Source organism: Papio anubis, chromosome 2 (genome assembly GCF_008728515.1).
Source record: "Papio anubis isolate 15944 chromosome 2, Panubis1.0, whole genome shotgun sequence".
Lineage (NCBI taxonomy): Eukaryota > Metazoa > Chordata > Mammalia > Primates > Cercopithecidae > Papio > Papio anubis.
In genome coordinates, this window is record NC_044977.1 from 160,920,051 (window position 1) to 160,942,220 (window position 22,170).

General features: G+C 39.3%; 1 protein-coding gene across 3 annotated transcripts in view; it reads right to left on the minus strand.

The window, feature by feature from the left end:
* The window catches only part of COL6A6 (collagen type VI alpha 6 chain), a 155,288-nt gene that overhangs the window by 77,251 nt on the left and 55,867 nt on the right, over positions 1-22,170 (minus strand). For all 3 annotated transcript variants that reach the window (XM_009201735.4, XM_009201736.4, XM_009201738.4), the window contains 11 exons: positions 21,210-21,779; positions 13,864-14,207; positions 13,701-13,779; positions 7,980-8,134; positions 5,462-5,554; positions 4,168-4,221; positions 2,646-2,717; positions 2,536-2,562; positions 2,155-2,199; positions 2,008-2,061; positions 809-871 (listed from right to left, as the gene is read on the minus strand). In XM_009201735.4, the coding sequence (XP_009199999.2) occupies positions 809-871; positions 2,008-2,061; positions 2,155-2,199; positions 2,536-2,562; positions 2,646-2,717; positions 4,168-4,221; positions 5,462-5,554; positions 7,980-8,134; positions 13,701-13,779; positions 13,864-14,207; positions 21,210-21,779 (1,556 nt within the window). The remainder of the gene's footprint in view (positions 1-808; positions 872-2,007; positions 2,062-2,154; positions 2,200-2,535; positions 2,563-2,645; positions 2,718-4,167; positions 4,222-5,461; positions 5,555-7,979; positions 8,135-13,700; positions 13,780-13,863; positions 14,208-21,209; positions 21,780-22,170) is intronic.

Consider the following 22,170-nt stretch of genomic DNA (forward strand, 5'->3'; position numbering starts at 1 on the left):
TGGGTTGTGCCCCTGCAAGAGCAGTGCCTTTATTTCATAAGTTTTGCCTACTCAGCTTGGGTTACAGGAAATGGAGCTGATATTCTTGATTGAAAAAACTCTCGGAGAACTGATAGTGGTTTGGCTGTGTCTCCTCCCAAATCTCATCTTGAATTGTAGTAATCCCCACATGTCAAGGGTGGCACCAGGTGGAAATAATTGAATCATGGGGGTGGTTCCCCCATACTGTTCTTGTGGTAGTAAGTCTCAGGAGATCTGATGGTTTTATAAATGGAAGTTCCCCTCCACAAGCTCTCTTGCTGCCTCCATATAAGATGTCCCTTTGCTCTTTCTTCATGATTGTGAGGGCCCCCCAGCCATGTGGAACTATGAGTCAGTTAAACCTCCTACCTTTATACATTACCCAGACTTAGGTATGTCTTTATTAGCAATATGAGAACAGACTAACACAAGAGTAGAAAAAAAAGAGATGGCTTTGTTTCTCTCATTCTGTATTTTGAGGTGCTTGGAAGATAACAAAGTGGACCAGAATTTCTTCATTGTTTTGAAGCACAAGAACAATTCTGAGTATGTATTTACAAAACTGCATTTGCAAAAGTTACGCAAGGGCTTTTCACTGCTCACACTCATTCAGTATATGAAGAGGATCTAGCACAGGTACCTGAATTTAAAATTTTACAGTCACGCCTGTGGTGTTTTAAACTCAGGGTTACTATTGTAGTACCTTGAAATCGAGACTCCCTATAAGAAGCACTGATGGGAATCAAGCCCTAACTCCAGTCGCAGTCCATGCAGCCCAGGTACTTACGGGATCCCCTCGCAGGCCCTTTGCTCCATGGTCACCAGGAATCCCTCTCTTCCCTGGGCTTCCCTAAAGTTAATACAAATCAGAAGAACAAGACAAGAAGTTTTAATAAAATTAATAAAAACAAGAGCTTTTCTTCTCCCTTGTGTGAATAATTAAACATTTTTCTACCAAGGCTATTTTTAAGTTGGAAAGATGAACAACCGAAAAAATTAGTTTCAAGCACCATATAATTTAATAGTGAACTCAATTATTTGCCACAGTGGTGAAGTCTGTGTTCCAGACATATTTGTCATCTTGTTGTTTTTTACAAATATTCTATGAACCAGGTATTCCTTATTATCTTTCTTTTATAAGGCAACTGAGATTCAGAAAGAATATGCACTTTGCCCAAGACGGTTGTTTCTGACTCAATTGTTCACACTCTAAAGACAAAGTAGAGGATGAAAATATGGCTGCTGTTGGTATTCATTCTAGGTGGGAATGAGTGACATTCACTCTTCAATGTGCTGCCTGGCACCACTGACCCTTGTCAACACCCCACTTCTATTTTTACTATGGTAGCTGCTTGTCATTGATGGCCCCAGTTCTTCGCCTCTCCCTATTCCTGTGTCCTTTGCCATGTAACTCTACAGTGACTTCCAACTTTGGTGGGCAAGATTCCCTTGTCATTGATGGCCCCAGTTCTTCGCCTCTCCCTATTCCTGTGTCCTTTGCCATGTAACTCTACAGTGACTTCCAACTTTGGTGGGCAAGATTCCCTTCCTCTGAGTTTGGCAATATGCATTGATTTGGCCAACAGAGAGAGATGCAAGTGTGGAGAGAGTTCTGAGCCTAGGTCTGAAGAAGGCCTGCGAGTTCTAGTATGTTTCCACTTGCTTTCTTGTGCTTTTGCTATGGGCATGAAAAGGTCATGGCTAGCATGGTTAGGCTAGCTCCTGGTCCCAGGACGGTAAGTGACATATGGAGTAAAGCCCCCGGCCACCTTACAGACATGAGCCATGTCCAGCCTCAATCAGTTGAACCCCTCAGAAACATAAGAAATAAATGTTCATCATTGTATGTGATTGAGGTTTTATGACTGTCACGAAACAGTTTTGTAGCAATAGCTGACTGATACACCCACGGTAGTTATTGTACTCTGTCAATCACACCCTTAATCTCCAGTACAGTTTTCATGTTCTTCCTTTTTAAATCCCTACCTGGGATCCCTCATCACCCTTTTCTCCTTTTCTTCCAGGAAGACCATAATCACCCTAAAAAACAAGAAGGGAAAGCTATTAATAGAATTCTCATTTTCATAACGGTAAATAGCTCAGAAGGGTCTCTATGGTACAAGAAGGCTCTACCTGTTCTCCGTTTAGTCCGTCAATTCCACTTTCCCCAGCTTCTCCCTGAAAAGACAGATATGATTAGAACAGAGTACATCACATGCATGTGGAAAGAAGTCAGATGCCAAACAAAAACTCTATCTTTGTGTTTCACACACAGCTTCTTTGTTAGGCTGGGCCTAGGTAATATTAAAGGTTACTCAGTAATAGAAACTATCAACAAATAATATATATTGCCTGTACTGAAAGAGAGGAAGAAACAAAATGAAATGGCTGGCAATAAAAAAGGAAAGTCAATGACAACTTTATTTGTATAACTTACTGATCAATTTAATCTCAAAAATAAAAATATTTCTAGATAACATATAGGTAGGTAAATGGATGTGCCTGGTACCATACCTCCTGTCCATTTAGTCCCCTGTTTCCCTGAAAATAAAAGGACAGTAATAGTTAGTATAGGAAAATGGAATTAATGTTGAGAAAACTCCATACTCTAATGCAATCCTTACCTTAGGACCTTTGGTGCCATAGCATCCCTTAGTACCTTGCTCTCCCACTGGTCCAGGGGCTCCTCTTTCTCCCTGAGAAAGGGCACATATCCAAATGAGCTTTTTCTATTGTAATCTGGAATCTGTCCTGAAAACTTGCCAAGTTTGTTGTTACCAGAAAAAGTGTGAATGCTCATGGTTCACAATCCAGAGTTTTGCTTATAAAAACTAAGAGTGGAAATAAATCAGAGATACCCTGATGACAGACAGCCATTTGCTTTGGATCCCACTTGCATATTGCCTCTGTGAGGCTTCTCTCTCACCAAGTGGTCACCAAGTTACGTCCTTCCGACCTTCTTAACATATCTAGTCATACTGTCCCAAGCACAAATTAAGACGTGTCTTGCACCTATGACTACAAGACTTACCTATAATCTTCACCTTATCATCATCTGCAATGTTGCTTGAGCATGCTTTCCAAACACTCCCACAATTTTGACCCCTGTGCTTCCCACCATTCAGTGACTGCCCATCAACTAGAAGACACAATCCAAATCTTCAGCAGGGGATTCAAGACTCACAATAACCTGAGTTTTACCTTCCACATATATCTTCCTCCTGCACTGGCCTGGGTTCCATCCATGTTGACCATGTGCCATATTATGAACATGATCTTCTCTCAGACACATGCCCTTGAACACACTGTTCCCCCAAACTTCGCCTGTAGAAATTCCTACTCATCCTTCAAATGTCTGCCCAGGTACTTCTCCTTGTTTGCAGTCTTCCCCTCTCAAGCTCCAACTTTAGCCAAGGCTGTTAGGTAACTGAGTTGTTCTGCCACACTCCTTTGCATGTCTCTATACTTCTAGTCTAGCCCTTGTGTATAACAACCAGAATCACTGTTGTCTTATTTGCATTTCTACTAGTTTGAAAGTTTCCTGGAGGTAGAAACCATATTTTTCCTTTTATTTATTTTTCTCATTTCTGAAGCCTACAAATATATGTTAAGTATTTGATCATGTGCCAGGCACACATATACATAACATATATTTGTTGAATGAACCAGTGAATGAATGAGTATGTTAAAGTGTGAGGTCTTTGATAAATAATGTAGTAAATGGTAAGATGTTTAATATATAATTGGTAAACAAATGTTTGGATGGATGGATGGGAGAATGGAAGGATGAGTGAATGCAAGAAAGAGTGAGGTCCTTGATAAGCAATGTGGTGAGTTGGTTTCCTTTGCAGAATGCTCCAGAATGGGGGATATAGCAGTGATTCAACTCCCCTAGTGACGAAGGTAACCTGCATTGAATTCATTGTGCAATGTTGGTGGGTAGTCAAAGAAGAGACAATAGGTCAATAAGCCACTAATGACCACCAGAAGCAAAGCACAATGAGAACAAAAGAAGATCCCAGATTCTGTACACGAATCCTTAGAATCTCACCTTTCTTGCTTCCCCAATTCAGAATTGACTCAAGGAAGTTCATATCGTAGATATGTTTTTAGGGATAAATGGAGGTAAAAAGAGCCTTGACTTACAGCGATTCCCTCCTCTCCCAGGTAACCTTCACTGCCTTTAAAACCTGGAGGTCCCTGGAAATAAGAAATGGAAGAAAACATTTGCATCTATGAACCAAAAATCAGAGGTAACCAAACCAAATTCAACTTTATAGTTTTACTTCATGTGGAGTAGTAAGGGTTTGGGGGGGGGAAAAAAAGTCCCTGCTTCCCAGTGTAGGTTACATTTACACACATAGAAAGACATGGAATTTTGAGACAAGTATCCAGTTAACCCAAGAGGGTGTGTGAGTGTGTGACAATCATAATATTGTAACTCTGGGTTTATGTATTGTTCCAGAGCTTCTTTCTAAACAAACATTCAAGTCAACACAGCTATATTTGCCACTGGTAAACTAGAATTATTCTCCCTTTATCAAAAAATCTTTTAGGATTTATGCTATGCATAGAAAAATAGACCACACACCTTTCTTTCCATTCTTTCTGAGACTTATTTTTTAAAAAATCTATCACTCTCTACATGAAGCTGAAACATTCAGGAAATAATTAGTCCAAAAACTTTCAGAGACATATTCAGACACATAGCCCTGGTGATTTGGGAGTTATAGTGCTATCTATAAATTACTCAAAAATCAAACACATGTAAACAAACTGTATTGAAATCATTATAACATATTCATAATGTTTATATGTATTTAAACATTTCTTAAAGTTCAAAATAATATTTTTACATAAGGGTACATATACTTTTTCTGGTTAGGAAATATATGAATCATCATTGTTGGTTTCTGTTTTTAAATAATGAGCCTGTTTTTGTTTATGTATCTGTGATAACATTTTGACCTGACTTAAGCTGAATGAGACATCTTAACATCTTCTGCTATAAGAGAGTGATCTGATCTAGCCTGGTTTCCAGCAAAGTACACAAAGTATCTTCTGTTTGATTTTAATAACTCTGCCATCATTAGAAACGAATGCTAAATGGGTTATTCACATGGAGGAGGCTTTCATTATTTAACATGAGGGATTACAGCTGATTTTCCTGCATCATTGTCATCAGTACTAGAATACTGGATAATCAAGGATCTTGACAGTTGTTTCTCCTGAGTCTTCCACAAAAACTTTTTAAAAAGACTCCAATTTAGAATGCCAAGGAAAATCCATGACTAACTTAACACATAAAAAGGAAGTATAATAAACTCTTATATAAGAGGCTCTATTTAGAAGTTAAAAATCACCCCTTATTTCTACTTAAACCCATGTCTGAAGGACATTCTACAACTCAAAGTAACCCATAAATCTGAACTAAAATCACCCTTTTCCCTGGTGGTCCAGGATCTCCCATTGTGCCATCTCCTCCAATGCACTTGCAGAACAAACAGCAGCATGTTCTTTCAGCAACGTTGACCTTGGGAGAGGGTAAGAAATATATTACATTTGGTGATATTGCTTCCCAAATCTCATATGCAAGTTCAACCATGTGATCCAGACTTCTACCACAGTTGCAGAAGCCTGGTCACCATTCAAATGACTGTGCTTTAGAAAGAATGCATGAAACTTTTTTTTTTTTTTTTTGCTTCCATCTTTCCTCCTATCATCTGCACTCTCCACCATTTGAGGTATTCCAAATCAACTCAAAAATGTTCCTGTGTTTTCAAATTGGTGTCAGTTTAGCTGTGGCAAACTGACTGCATGCCAACTGATGTGGCTGTCTGTCCCTGCCCTACCTCACCTTAGCACTGACCATGATGTTGTTAATTTCCCTACATAATTCTGCCCCAAATATTTTGTTCAATAAAATGAATGCATGCTATTTTCCTCATCTTGTGAAATGTTGGTATGCTAGACAATTTAGACAGGGCCCAGTGTAACATTTCTTGGAACTAAATCCAATGGTAAACTCTTCCAAAACAATTTTGATAGGATTTCCAAAACACAAATTGCATGTGCAACATTTTGGAAGCACTTGCTGTAGGGGATGGGGGCACAGGAGAATATTCCTCTTTATACTCTGGTCAAAAAATCCATATTATGTATTTTAAAACATGAATAAATGTCATCCTGGACTTACCTAGTCATCCCCTGAATAGCTGATATATTGCTTTTACATTTTTACAATTAACTCACCAGATTTACTTTTAGAAAAATTCTATTTTCAAATAAATGTTATACTTCACTTAATGGGGTAGAACCAATCTTTGTATTGTGAAGTTTCCCAATAAATCTCTAGTGAAATGAAAAATGAAAATCTTTTGTTATAGCCATTTAGCAATTTTCTCCCTTTGATTGTTTCCTACTATATAATGTTCCTTTTCTGACATTATGAAATTATTTTTCCTGACAATTTCAGAAAAAGCAATCAAACTGGAAATGTGTGAAAGCAAACAATAACAAAATGGATACTATGATTTTATATTAGATAACATTTTATATTAGATAACATCAATTTTCTTTGGATCACCAAAATTCTACAGCATCAAATCTATTACTATTAAAACTGACCTATGATTAAGTTTTTCTTGTAGAGTGTTCCATTTATATGATATACAAAAACTGACAGGTTTGTTTAAAGAATAATTTCCTTCCTCTATGAATTACCAAAGAGATTTCACAGAGTAGTCGACAGGAAAAAAAAATACATTTTGTAAAAAAACTGTCTTTCCATGTAGAAAGGAATTCCAACGAAACTTTCATATTCTTTATGTAATTATTTTTACATAATTACAACACTGAACAAGTTGCTTAAATACCTATATGTATATAAATTTTATAGGTGGAAAATAGCAGGAGCTAGCACTTCCTTGGAAAGTGTTCTCATATATCGATTAAAGATTCTGTAAGTTATAAGCAAATTACAAAATTACTAGCAATTCATTAAAGTAAAAGTAGAGCCACACAGAGTTTGCTGATGCTTTACCACTCGAGTTTGAATTCTCGTATGTTTTTGAAAGAAATACGATTGAGATGCATCTTATAGAGGCATCAGGTTTAAAAATAGAACATAAGGTGAGGTCAGGAGTTTGAGACCAGCCTGGTCAACATGGCAAAACTCCGTTTCTATTAAATATACAAAAATGAGCCAGGCATGGTGGCGGGCGCTGGTAATCCCAGCTACTCGGGAGGCTGAGGCAGGGAGAATTGCTTGAATCTGGGAGGCAGAGATGCGGTGAGCTAAGATCACACCACTGCACTTCATCCTGGGCTATAGAGCAAGACTGTCTCAAACAAACAAACAGAATATAAGGTAGAAATCTCAAGGAGTCACAACCCTTAATCTTTCAATTGCTCATAAAGTACATGTGAGGTTTACTGTCACTAGGCTTTTCCTCCAGCTTTAGAGCAGATTACGCTTTCTCTAGTTGAACTCAAATGTAATTTGCTTTCATTTACAGGTCTTGTCCCAGGAAAAATACACAACTTAAATACTAGAATTACACTCAGTGCGGAAAGCTGTTATGCCTAGGATCTGCAAGGGGTATGAAAACTGGCTGGTGGAGGTAACAGCCGATTCATGCTCGCATCTCAGATTCTTTTTGTCACTTATGTTCTTTGGCTATAATTTGGACATGATTGTGGGTACTATTTAAATTTTCTTCTTTTTCCCTGTTTCCTCCTCCTATTTTTGCCAAGCATATACATTAAACATGCTTTGACATCTCTTTACTGTATTACATTTCTTCCAGATAAACCCTCTTACGCTGTTCACTAATTCATAAAAACCTTTCTTCACTCCCAAATAAACAGAATAAGTTCAAATTCTTAAGCATAAGTATTAAACCTACATACAAAATAATTGAAAATTTAAGCTTACCAGCCTTTTCAGAGTAACTTACCAGCTGCTTTGACAGACGGCTCCCAAGATCTCTCATGCCAATAGAGAGCTGCGTCCTGTACTCAAATCCTTTCCCAAATTCAATGTAGGGAAGATCAGCCAGGTCACTTGAATCAGCAGGTCCATCCAGAGCAACAGTTATGAGAGCATTCAGGCCTATCCAACACAGTTTACAATGTTCCAGGTGAGGTGGGTTTGGTTACTTTATTTTTTTGCAAGCATATTTAAATTGTTATTCTCAGCAAACAGTTGCAAGAGGAACAGTCAGTTTACTTTATTTTGAGGTCTTTCCCCCAAACACGTGATGTAAACTTGACAAGTGACAAGACTATAATAAGAGCACAAAAGGAATTATGTTTTCCAAAACTAATTAAATTAGAGATAGTGAAAATTGTAACAGAACTTCCAGTTCCCTGATTTGAAGGAGACAGTCCTCAAAGATCTATAGAGCGTGCTAAAGTACAGAGAAATTCACATACCAAGAAAGTCCAGCCTGGGCAACATGGCAAAACTCCACCTCTACAAAAAATTTACAAAATTTTACAAAATTAGCTGGGCATGGTGGCACATGCCTGTGGTCCCAGCTACATGGGAGGCTGAGGTGGGAGGATAGCTCAAGTCTGGGAGGTTGAGCCTGCAGTGAGCTGTGATTGTGCCCCGGCAGCCCTACCTGGGCTACAGAGCAAAACCCTGTCTCAAAAATAGAAAATACATGTTGTACATTTTTGCCATTCACTGGGGGATCCTTGAAGCAGCAGCACTGGCATCACCTGGGGGCTCATCAGAAATACAGAATCTCAGGCCCCACCCCACACTTACTGAATCAGAATTTTTATTTTAACAAAATCCCCAGGTGATTTGTATACACATTAAAGTTTGAAAAGCACAGTTCTGTATGATCTGATAAAACATCAATAACCTAGTTGGAACCATAGGTAGTAAAAGAGTAACAGGCCTATTGTCAGGCAATTAGGAACAGATGACAGACAATCATCCCGGAGTTGTGGCTCGGAGGCTTTGGGGTTTTATGAATACAATTATTTCAAAGAAAACTGTTGGTTAAGGACCAACATAGGGTTGCCAATGACTTATTTTGCTAGGTAAGAACATTAAATAATGGTGGCAGTCATCATGGTGGAGGAGGTAATTCAGCAACAACAGTGCTATCATTTGTTGATAGAAACCGTGTGCCTGGAAAATGGTTAAGTGCTTCACATGCATTATCTTATTTGTAAGGTTCAAATATAACTCTATTGGTATGTATAATTATAGTCCTATTTTACAGACAAGCAAACAGGCTTGGAGAGGTTAAATGACGCCCTGTAAGTGGTATTTTTAGGTTTTTCACCCAGATAGCCTAAATCCATAGCTTACATTCAAAGGATATTTTGACAATAAAAATGTGCTAAAGATAGAATCTTGGAATAAAGGACAGTCTTAAAATCAAATACATTTAGCTTCACGTAAACCTGACTCCATTGGCAACATTTTTCTCATTATTATTGATGGGTAAAGAATTATTTGATGAGAATTGGAACCAATGAATCAGAATAGATAAATGTTCGAGGACTTGGCTGAGAGTCAAGAACACCTTCTTAAATAAGTTTATATGATATGATTTTATATGAAATGAGTAGATGAAGAGAGAAATCAAGAGAATGAAGTTTCAGGGACATATTGGAGAGGTTCAAGTTCCAAGAGAGGCAAACAGAATGGTTATCTGCAGTGGAAGAAAGAGGCTGAGCGTTGTGGCTCACACCTGTAATCCCAGCACTTTGGGAGGCCGAGGTGGGCAGATCATGAGGTCAGGAGATAGAGACCATCCTGGCTAACAGAGTGAAACCCCATTTCTACTAAAAATACACAAAATTAGCCGGGCGTGGTGGCACGTGCCTGTAGTCTCAGCTACTTGGGAGGCTGATGCACAAGAATCACTTGAACCTGGGAGGCGGAGGTTGCAGTGAGCTGAGATGGCGCCACTGCACTCCAACCTGGGCAACAAGGCCAGACTCTGTTGAAAAGACAAGACAAGACAATACAGGAAAAGAAAAAGGAAAAGAAAAAGGAAAAGGAAAAGAAAAGAAAAAAGAAAAGAAAAAAGGAAAGAAAAGAACCACCACCACCAAAGAAGAATAGGGTCACCAATTTGTCCTCATTTCCTGGGACTTTCCTGGTTCTAGTGCTGAAAGTTCCCATCTTGTTCCAAACAAACCAGGACAGTTGGTCATTCTTCTAGAATGAGAATGAGGAGGGGGAGAAAAGAGCTTGTAGAGTGGTCTGGGATATGAAATGCTTGTACATCAATTGGTGTTTAGTGATCAAGAGAAGCATGCTAATGGATCTACTTATAAGAGAAAAAAAAAACCTTCTCTCATCTGATTTTTCTTATAATATCCAGGAAATGTAAAATTTTAAGAATGTAAAATGATAAAATAAGAACCATAGGATTGTTGACTTGCAAGAAATATGTACATAACTATTATTTATAACTGCTTTTCTTAGGATCAAGGGACTCCAATCTTCTTTCAGACTCATCCAATAAATGAGTCATATGATCCTAAATACAACGTTTTCAATTTTCTAACAATGAATTAAGAAAGAAAAGATTTTCAAACTTGGAAGAATAAAGAATCACTGAGTAGATTCTAGGGTATTCAATTCTAAAAAAATAATTAATTTAAGCCCCAATCTACGTGCATAAGTTTTAAAGCCATGTCCACCATCAAGGATTGTTTTTTCCTTGTCTCCTCTTGTTCAGTGATGATTGCATAGTTTACACATATTGATGTTTGGCCTGAAATTAAGAAAGCTTTCCTAGGTGAATAGATCATAGAGCCCAGCACCAAGTGAAGTCCTGTGTGTGTAAGTATGGAAAGTCAGTGAGAGAGATACTTCTTGTCCATACAGAAAGCCACTTTCTTTTCTTTATTAAAGAAAAAAACAAAATTTAAAAATTCAGATCCTTTGAGATCTTACTTGGTGTAAGTCTGACAGGTGAAGAAACTGGTAACCAAATTCACACTCAACCATGTCAAAGATGGTCCCTTTCAAAGAACTAGACACTTTTCAAAGAATGTTATTACCATGATTTCTATCTTCCATTTGAAGAATCTAAATATCTGAGGATATTATTCAAAATATAGCTTCTGAAGTTGATACCCATTTACTAGTTTTTCAGTAGGCATTGGAAGAAAGATGTTTGGTCTTAGAATTCTGGGTATTCCAAAGCACTTCCTGGAAGAAACTCTACTGTCGTTTGCAAGAGAAACATCTTTTCCCCACAAAGGAAAAGCTGAAATAAAACAAAACAATGGCAACCACCAAAACAACATTACCCAACCCAACTAAGCACTCTGGTATCTTTTTTCAGTCTTAATTAAAACCTTAATTATAGCTCATGAACAAAGGCCAAGACCAGAGAGAATAAAAACAAGGCAGATTCAGTAAATAAGGGATAAAATAAAAACCCTTACTCCCTTGTTGCAGGAAGTCAGGGACCCCAAATGGAGGGACCAGCTGAAGTCACGGCAGAAGAACATAAATTGTGAAGATTTCATGGACATTTATTAATTTCCCAAATTAATACTTTTATAATTTCTTACACCTGTCTTTGCTGCAATCTCTGAACATAAATTGTGAAGATTTCACACACATTTATCACTTCCCCAGTCAATACTCTTATAAAATTTCCTATGCCTGTCTTTAATCTCTTAATCCCATCATCTTTGTAAGCTGAAGATGTATGTTGCCTCAGGACCCTGTGATGATTGCGTTATCTGCACAAATTGTTTGTAAAGCATGTGTGTTTGAACAACATGAAATCTGGGCACCTTGAAAAGAACAGGATAACAGCGATTTTCAGGGAACAAGGGAGATAACCATAAGGTCTGACTGCCTGCGGGGCAGGGCAGAACAGAGTCATATTTCTCTTCTTACAGAAAGCGAATAGGAGAAATATCACTGAATTCTTTTTATCAGCAAGGAATAGCCCTGGGAAAAGACTGCATTCCTGGTGGAGGGGGTCTCTAAAATGGCTGCTCTAGAAGTGTCTGTGTTATGCAGTTGAAGATAAGGGATGAAATATGCCCTGGTCTCCTGCAGAGCCCTCAGGCTTGCTAGAATTAGGAAATTCCAGCCTGGCGAATTCTAGTCAGACCAGTTGTCTGCCCTCAAACCCTGTTTCCTGTTAAGATGTTTATCAATGACAATGTGTGCCCAGTGGGACATGGACCTTCATCAGTAATTCTAGTTTCGCCCTGGCCTTGTGATCTCACTCTGCCTCCCTGCCCTTGTGATCTTTTATTGCCCTTAAAGCATATGATCTCTGTGACCCACTCCCTATTCATACCCCCCCTCCCCTTTTGAAATCCCTAATAAGAACTTGCTGGTTTTGCAGTTCAGGGGGCATCACAGAACCTGCCAACATGCAATGACACCCCAGAGGCCCAGCTGTAAAATTTCTCTCTTTTGTACTCTTTCTCTTTATTTCTCAGACCAGCCAGCACTTAGGGAAAATAGAAAAGAACCTACGTTGAAATACTGGGGGCTAGTTCCCCTGATACTCCCTAGTAGTAAACTCAGAGAATTTTGCAATTTGTTTAAGATGGGAGAGAGAGAACAAAATAGAAAACACAAAGTCCTGTCAACCTCTATTAGCTAACCTGACAGGTAATGCCTTAGGTCAGGTTCCCTAGAAACAGAGTTTGAGATAAGGATTTGGAGGTGCACAAATTGTTGAGGAAGCACTTTCAGAAGAAAGGGAGTGAGGAAAACAGGATAGGGCAGGGGAAGTTACTGAGCAAGACAATGTTGCAGCTGGAGTCTAGTTTTATTTAGCCTGATCCCAGGAAGCTCTGGAGCATAAATTGCACCACACCACTGGTGTCATTTAGAGGCAAAGGTCCAACTCTGTAACCTAATCTGCTGCCCAAGGATGAGGTGGAGAGCAACCTTCCAGGTGACGTGGCTCTACTGGCCAAGGGCAATTCTTCAGAGAAGGAGTAAGCTGTGAGTTGTTAGCAGCTAGAGGATAGATGAATCTCCCAGTAAAGGAGATATGGGTAGGGCAGAAATTGCACCCACTTACAGAAGAGGATTTCTATTCTGAGTCAAACAAGAACTTCTTTGTTTGACTAAACAAGAACATCCACATGTTCTTGTCTGACTCAGAATAGAAGCTTTTGGTTCAAAAGCTAAAAGCCTGGTGCCAGAGCTTAAAAATCTCAAACACCATGGTTGGCCCATCTGTGGTCTGAAGGAAGGAACTGATTAGAAAGCCCCAAAACATGAGTAAACTTATCCAACAATGCTTGCAACTCTGGGAACTTTACAAGTGTTAGAAGAAAACTGACTCTCATTCCCTGGTCAAAGAGAAACATACTATTCCCTTCTGGTGACACTAAAGAAATAGCAATATTAGACAATATGGGGCAAGAGAGAAAGGAACATTCTCCAGGAAAGGAAGAAGAAATACAGTAATATGATACAAAGGATAGGACTTTGTATTCAGTGCTGTTTCATACATATAAGGCATGAGGAAAAAAATGCATGTCAAAATATTCTGAGAGCTTGTTTGTTCTGCCTAGTACATACAGAATATGGAGACTGTCAAAATCAGGGTTATTCAAAATTTAAGAGCCTGGAAATGTAAGAGCCAGAAGTTAGTTCTGAGATTATAAAGTTAATAAGCCCTCCCTTCCCACTCCTCCTCCATACTCAGTACCTTCTTTTCTAAGTTCATCAGATTTTTGTTCAAGTTTCTCAGCATCATCATCCAATCCATCTGAAAATAAAAGGACCACCTAAGAAGTATTCCAAAAAAGAAAAATGAGTTAAAAGGGGTTCACTGCAATCACAGATCAACAAATAAGATAAATCCATGTTACCTTTCCTCGAGCAGCCGATTTATTCTGAAATGTATTCCATAGAGAATCCAAGAGGTTTGCATTGAGAAAAGATGGTCCTTTAACTGTTATATCCTTCAAGCTATTCAGTATGTTTTCACTGTAGATCTCAAACTTGGGAGAATATTTTTCCATGGCATTTGTCACTTGAAAAGCTACACTGACCTGAGTCTCTGTGCCCACCTCACAGCTTACTCCATTGAGGGAGCTGATGGCACGTAAGATGTCTTGAAGGTAGGTTTCCATCCAAGGCTGACCTTCAAGCAAAGTCCGCCCTTTCTCCTGAGTTGAGACATCAAATCCCACCACAACATCCATGAAACAGTCTAGGATTCAAAGGAAAAGCATGTCTTAATAAATCAACAAATATCTTTATTTAACTCAGACACCATGTCTGAATCAAGGGACTTGGAATTCTGTTTCAGTTATAAAGTTAGAACACAATGAAAGGCATAAATGAATAAAGGAAGAGGCTAAGCATCAACTCTTTTCTAATCTGTAAAAGTGTAAGGGTACATTATTATTTTTTCAGGTCATAAAATATCCGTTGATTCTATAATGAAGTTCTGAAAGATTTTATTTTAGATATTGAAAAAGTCATGCAGAATCATTTAAATATCCCCAAAGTACACTGTGGAAATGTTAATAGTCTAAAATAAAACATTCATATAATGCTACTTATCAATTGAGGTCATTCGACAAATATTAAATTTTAATAATTATAAGGGAAATTTAAGAACATTTGAATAAAGTCATTTAGAAAAAAATAAATCACAAAGGACTCATCTAAGGAATGGTTTTGATGATTTATCGTTCTAAAAAGGGCCTCTGATTTCTCTTGTCATCTTCTAACATCCACTCAGAAAAGAAAAGAAAAAAAACTAAAAAATTCAGGAGATCCTTTGAAATCTGGCTTGATGTAAGTCTGACAAGTGAAGAAACTGGTAACCAAATCATTCACATTCAACCATGTCAAAGATGGTGCCGCTTTCAGGAGCTCAGCCATTCCAGAAGCCAAGGACACTGCCATTTTGAGGTTCAATACTTAGAGGGGTGTTGCATTAAAGTGCTTTGCTCTTATTCTTATTAATTCTAGGGAAACTTAAGAGTTGGATAAACTAGAAAGGCCTTGATATTTTAAGCTGAGTGTCCTAAGAGACAGTTAGAGAATAAAGTCATGTGACTCAAACACTCTTCTTTCAATAGTTTTTAACTTGGCTAAAAACTGTAATTTTTTTTCAGCAAACTCAACACATACAGCTTGCTTGATAAAATGAGTGGTTGTTTTTAATTTGGTTTGCTTAGATCAGCAATGTTTAAGATATTCCTTGTAAAGGCAAATGCCTAACTACTTCCCAGACACACTGGTCAGCTGGACATTTGCAAGTGTTTAAAACCAAAATCGTTAATTTCAACTTTTAAAACAACTGTTGGCAACTTGATTTTTAATGAGAGTTGACTGAGGGAACACAAAAATCTTATTTGATAATCAATTTTCATCATGAGATTCAAGGTAAACCAAAGTGTTATCAAAAGTCTGGAAGACTGGACATCTTATTTTACTGTATTTTACTTTATTGGAAATCTCTTCTTAGATAATCAGAAAATCAGATAATCAGAAAATAAGATAAACTATTTAGAAAAAAAGCAGAATATATCCTTTCCAAAATTCCTCTTGCATCAACGTCTCCTCATATCTGTCTTGAGCTTGAAAGTTTCATCTTTGACGACAACTGTTTAAACCTGAGCAGAAAACCAGGTAGTAAACAAGATATGATAATGTCTTTAAGGAAAACAGACCAGCAGAAATACCAAAATGACATCAAGTGACCTTGGGAACTGTTGCCTATAAACATTGTGTATTTTAAATTTTTGTCTAGATTGCTGAAAGTACAAACTTATTGAGGTAAACAAGTTCCTTGTGTTTAATTTAAATTGACAAATGATTCCATAATAATGTGAGAGAAGGAATGGAATTTGGTGGGCAAGTCCAGAATTAGTAACCATGTGTCTAAGTACAGTGAGAGAGGCCAAACCACACTGAGCAAGAGGCTCTCATGCAACAGCCTAAAAACTCCACTGAGACATCTGCCCTTAAATCAGGAGCCCTGTCTTGAAGTCTTCCACGACACAGGTTGTGCTTTAAAGTGAATCTGCCACTGGTGACTCCAAAGGACTGAGGGCAGGGAGTGAGCTAGGGAGAAGGCTGAAATTGGATTTCCAAGGAAATCATAAAGAATTAAAGTAGGATAACAGCAGTGGGAATAAGAAAGGAGCAATAAAAGCAAAATATTTAAGAAGGTAATTGTCAGGAATGGCTACAGAGGGTGACAAAAGATGTAAGAGTAGCAGGCTGAGCCCTTGACCAGTCCTCCAAATAGCAATGCGGAATCCTGGGGGGCAGGTCTGTGAGCGGGAAGACAGAAGTTCAGTTTCAGTCATATGCTGGTCACCACTCTGTTACTGCCAAACTACTTTTGGCAACTCTTATCCTGTCTGGGCATTAATTTTCTTATCTATACAAATAAGGGGGTTATATACTTCAAAGTAAAAATACAAAAGCACAGAAAAGAGTGAATTGGACCAGACAGTTACAAGTCTCATTGTTTCCTGCCAAGCCCAAAAGCTGATTCTAATTATTACTTTATAAAGACAGTTCTTAATTGGAGCTGATGATGGCAGATTCTTGGTATTAAGAAATACTGTCAAGAGGCTAGGGTACATTTGTAAGATTAGAAGACAGATTCTTGAGAAAATACTTTAGAGGGGAAAGTGGCAGTTATTAGCTGGGATAGGAGATAAACCTGTTTGGGACTTTGAAAGATGTGGTAATTTAGATTTAAAAAAGAAAGGATGATCTATAAAGTATAGCTAGGGACTGTTAGAGACTCAGTTTATACACCTCCCAGATTTGCCCCCTCCCTTCCCCAAGCCATAGACATTTGTCCACTCAAGAGCCCCAGCTGCCACCATCCTTAGTCTGCTAACTGCGGAGGTGAGAGCCTGGCTTTGACATGGCCTCCACCATGCTCACTGCAGAATGGCCACAGTGACTCTGGTGCCTGTGTGCAACCCATGTGAACTTAGGGAGGCCCTGGCCCCTTCACCATTTCCTGCCCTAGATGTACTGCACCGTGGGACCTGTTTCTGGTTTCCCCAGCAGTTTCCATAAGGGGCTGGATAACACAACCCAGTAGTGTAGGGAAGTTAGCTCTCTGACTTATGAGAGGCAGTAGATGGGAAGGAATTGGCAGGTAAATCCTCTCCTTTATTCCCTCTGCTGGGCTGGTCTACACGGTGGTTCTGTAGGGCTTCTCCAGTGATGTTCTGCATGACCAATGCACCAGTTACGCTTCTTAAGCTGTGGCTAACTTGGTAACATACTACCTTTTATTTACTTTCCCCTCCTTTCCTGCATCACTTCCCTTCCATTCACTCTTGCTTCCCTGGGACTGCACTCCCAATAAAGTATTGGCACGTAAACTCAAGAGCTTCAAAGGTCTGTTTTCTAGAGAACCCAGATCCAGTTAAGGCAGGAACATAAAAATAGCTCCTTATTAAAAGTTGGAAATGAACATCTATTTTTTTCCTTACATTTTTCACATCTCGTGAATCAAATCCTGAGGTTGTCTCTTACCCTAATCAGACTAGTCTTTTGCCCAGTCTCCCTTCTGATTCATCTATCCATAATGACAGATATATCAGATGAGAGATGCTCCCGATTCTTTGCTACCTAATCATGGCTCCATGCTAAAAAATAGACAGAACCTCCACATTCTAAAAATTGCTCCAAGTCTCCTCTAGTGGACAGAATAGCCAGTCTCAAAGAAAAATCAAGACAGTAAATATGGATAAAGGTGAGAAAATACCGTGTATATTTATTAAATTTGAATATAGCTCTGAAATGTGGCTAAAATATTTAAGTCCCTAAACTAAGGAATTCTTGGTAAGTTGTCCTTCTGTGAACTAACCCCATTACTCCACAAATTTGCATTCAAGAAATCGATTCATGGTACTCTCAGCAACATGCTATGATATTAGCTAACTCTCAATGAACACTTACCATGTACTTCCAATTCACTGTCTCACTTTTCCTCATAAGACACAGAATAAGTAGAAGCTCTTTTTCATTTTGCAGATGAGGAAGCTGTGACAGAGAAGCTTGCCCAAGATCTCACAGTTAACACTGTGTCTCGTCTCTCACACTGGAGATTCAGATCCAGACTTCTCTGGAGTCCACATGCTGAACTACCTTATACTACCACTTCCTGGTTAGCCAGTGATGACAAGTCATGCAGATTGCTAGTTCTATGGAGAGATTATGCTATTGGAAGTGACAGCAGGAAGTGGTTTCCTTAGGGAATATCAGCTTGTGGAAACAATTTTAAAGATACAAACCTATGATGTCTTAATAAGCTCCAGCTATTAATTGGTGAAGCACAACACTTAGATATTAGTTCTTTATAATGTCAACATCAGATAACCTAGACAACAACTAATATCAAGAAAACAGCTTAATATAACAAAAAACTCAGGGATGGGGGTGGTGGGAGGAACAGATGGGGGTCAGACAAGCCTAGGTTTCAAAATGTGCTTAGTCTTACTTCCTGTATGATCTAGACCAGGCTACCAATATTCCCTTGAAGTCCAGCTTCCACATTTATGAATGAAGACAAAAATACAAACCACGTAAGATGCTGGGAGAACTGAGTGAGACAGTACATTTAAAGTGCTTAGAGCACCAGTTTTGACCCTTCGTAGATGCTTAAAAAATAAAGATTCTTAGTCACCTCCCTCATACCTCCATGCGGCTGACCTCCCTTTCACATACGTTGAATCACAGTATGCAACTAGAGGAACTTTTAGAGATTCCAGAAAACTAAGAAACCAGAAAACTAAGACTCAGAAATAGTAGTGACATCTCCAAAGTTATGCATATTTTAATAAGAAGCAGAGCAAGTGTTCAGGCCTTAAGTCCAGTTTGCTTTGAGCCGTACTCAGCTATTGCCTGATTTCCTTGTTTTGGGATTTACAGTTTTAAAAGAACTGGCATCCCCTAATATATTTGTACATGCCTTTGAAGCTTTATCGGCGTTCATTCCAGCCTCATCAGTCCTCAGCTGACAGCCTGCCTCACATTCTTCCTTGCTGGAATAATAACCTCAAGTTTATCTTAATACAGAGTATTTTTCTTATATTTTGCATTCATGACTATTTCCTTAAAAAATAACTCATTAACTACTTGGAGTTCATACTCCTGTTTTTTACTTTCCACATGGTTTTCTTTCATCGCACTCAGATAGAAACTAGATGGTTCAGAGATAATTTTCTGCCTAATACTTGGACTTGAGTATTTCATATGAAACAAGAAATTAATGTGGAAGGTTTGGCTGAGGTAATCAGATACATTCCAAAGTATGTGAAGCAGGACTTAGAGAGTCAGTAGTCCCAAATCAACTACAGAACTCTTAACCTTTGACCCACACATCAGGTCTTATTAAATGTTTCAGACTGCAGTTTGGAAAAGTCTGTTTGGAGAGAGCTGTTGATATGCTGTGGGCTCTCTCATCAGGCACACACACAAGGAGAGCGGGCGACTTCCTTTTCAAGCTGAGAGAGGGGATTTCAGAGATAATCTGGAGATAACCTAATTCTGGAAATTCTAAAGCATGAGACACAGGATGGCATATTGCCCTCCCTACAAAGAAGAGGCAATCATGCTGGGGGGCTGTGATTCCCAGTTTTTATTAGGGCAATTGATATGTTATTGTTGACCATGGAGCTGATATGGCTGAGTGGAAGAGCAAGCTGTTGTGGGCTCCTCTGATCTCCCATCTAAGAAGCCCGTGGCGGGGGCAGAGAAACCTCAGCAGAACAAAGCTGGAGGTGTCACCAGATGCCCAGAGGCTGAAAAAGGCATAAGAGACACTCTGGAATAGAGACATACCCTCCTAAAAAAAACTGTGATGGAGAGATTTTTAGACAAAGGTGGCTTGAGGGGGGAAGTGATGATGTGGGGCAGGAGGTGAAATCTTTGAAGGACCTATGAATGGACCTGGCTTTAGACATGGGCTATTGTCAGAGAAAACCAATTCCTGATAAGGGACAGATGAAAAACTTTCCTGTACCCTTTTAGTTGTTCCCCCTTTCCTAGTACCTTCTCCTTCTGGAGAGGCCAAAACTATGGTTAGTAAGATGGAGCAGCACCTGGAAGATGGGGAGTGCAGTGAAAGGCTGGGGACATTGGGTGAAATGTCAACCACTTCTCTCACAGCAAGGCAGCCTGTAGCAAGCTGGAAATGTGGGGTAACCTTGAATAAAATGTAAAGTTTTAATATTACTGGGATGGACATATTAATGACCAAAAGGAGGTTCTTTTATTTCCTGAAAGTGATGAGAGGCAAGGGAAGAGCTGGCTCCCATTGATAAATTTAATGGTTACTGGTAGATAAAAATGAAGGCACTTTATAATTTTATCCCAGGTGTTATGCTTATTAAAGTTTAAATATGCATTTTCTCATTGAGTCCTCCCAATGTTCTTTTGAACTAGGTGCTGCTATCATTCACATTTCATAGGTGAGAAAATTAAACTTAGAGAAGTTAGGCAACTTGTCCCAGAAAAAAATGGCCATAGAGCAGGGATCTGCTGTCAGGCTGTCTGTCTTCAGAGCTGCCTCTTCATGACCTTGCAACGTTTTTTTTTTTTTTGAGTGGAAATCTGGGATTCATGTTTACCATGGGTAGTTACACAGAATCATAGCCAACCCATAAGGTGCCTTTATAACAGAAAAAGTGACTTCTCCTTTAAGACACTTCACTTCCATCTGCTGAAAAAGTGTCAAAATGCACTCATTGTAAAGAAGATATTTACTAACTTCTGTGGTAAAGTTTCATAATAAAGATACAAACCTCTAGGGAGGTTTCCTACCTATCTGTACCACAGCTCTTGGCAGCCCTACAGGCCCTCTTGCCAAGCAACCAAAAAATCAGTCAAATATTTCCTTTCTTTGAGGCATGCTCTTCAACCTCTGAAACCAGCCAGATTGCAAACAATGGCCTTTTCCTCACACCGGAAGGCAGGCGTTCCCACTCACAAAGGAGGCATGCTCACCCAGGAGACAGGGAGGAAAAAGGGCACAGGATTTCAGACACCCTGTTTCTCAATCCGCAGGTCAAGATAAATATTTAATAACTGCGAAAAGCTCAATTTGAAATCCAGAAGCACACCTCTAAATGCTCCCACTAGCCCCAGGGGATGACAATGGAGCTTGAAGAAAATGTCAGAGAAGATGGTGTAGGGAATCGATATGAACTTGCTAAATACTTACTGCTTTCACCCCCTGTGGTACAGATGTTGCGAACGATCCTTTTATTGACCTTCTTCAGTTCATCGAAGTTGTGCACTGTCAGTTTTTTCTCTGCAGTCCCGGTGATCTGCATGAGCTGCTGGTCATCCACATCCCCAATGCCCACAGAGTAGATGTCGATACCTCTGCGTCTCAGGGCTTCCGCGGCCTGGGCCACCTCGTCTTGGGACTGGCCGTCTGTAAGGACCAGCAACACCTGTGGGGTACCTGTATTTATCCTGCTGCCCATGTCTGGCCTGAAGTAATGTTCCACCTTCCTGAGTGCGGCACCGATGTGTGTGTTTCCAAAGATCTGCGTGATGTTTTCAATCTGAATTGATATCTCTTTTGCACCTATGAAAGTTCCCAGTGGAAACTCCGGGTGATAGGCATCGCTAAACTGAGCTGCTCCTATACGCACTCTGTTGGGGCTGACATCAAAGTCTTGAACGACGGATACCAGAAATTCCTTCATTTTCTTGAAGTCGGTTTGCTGAATGCTAGTTGAACCATCCATAAGGAAAACAAGATCTACTTTGTCAATTTCACAATCTACAAAGAAGAGAAGGAACAACAGCAAACCCAGATTGTTATTCTTTCCTTAATCCACCAAGAGTAAATTAAATGTTTGCAACTATAGGCCAGGCATGGTGGCTCATGCCTATAATCCCAGCACTTTGAGAGGCCGAGGCGGGTGGATCATAAGGTCAGGAGATCGAGACCATCCTAACTAACATGGTGAAACCCAGTCTCAACTTTAAAAAAAAATACAAAAAATTAGCTGGGCGTGCTGGTGGGTACCTGTGGTCCCAGCTACTAGGGAGGCTGAGGCGTGAACCTGGGAGGCAAAGCTTGCAATGAGCTGAGATCATGCCACTGCATTCCAGCCTGGGAGACAGAGAGAGACTCCATCTCCAAAAAAAAAAAAAAAAATTTGCAGCTA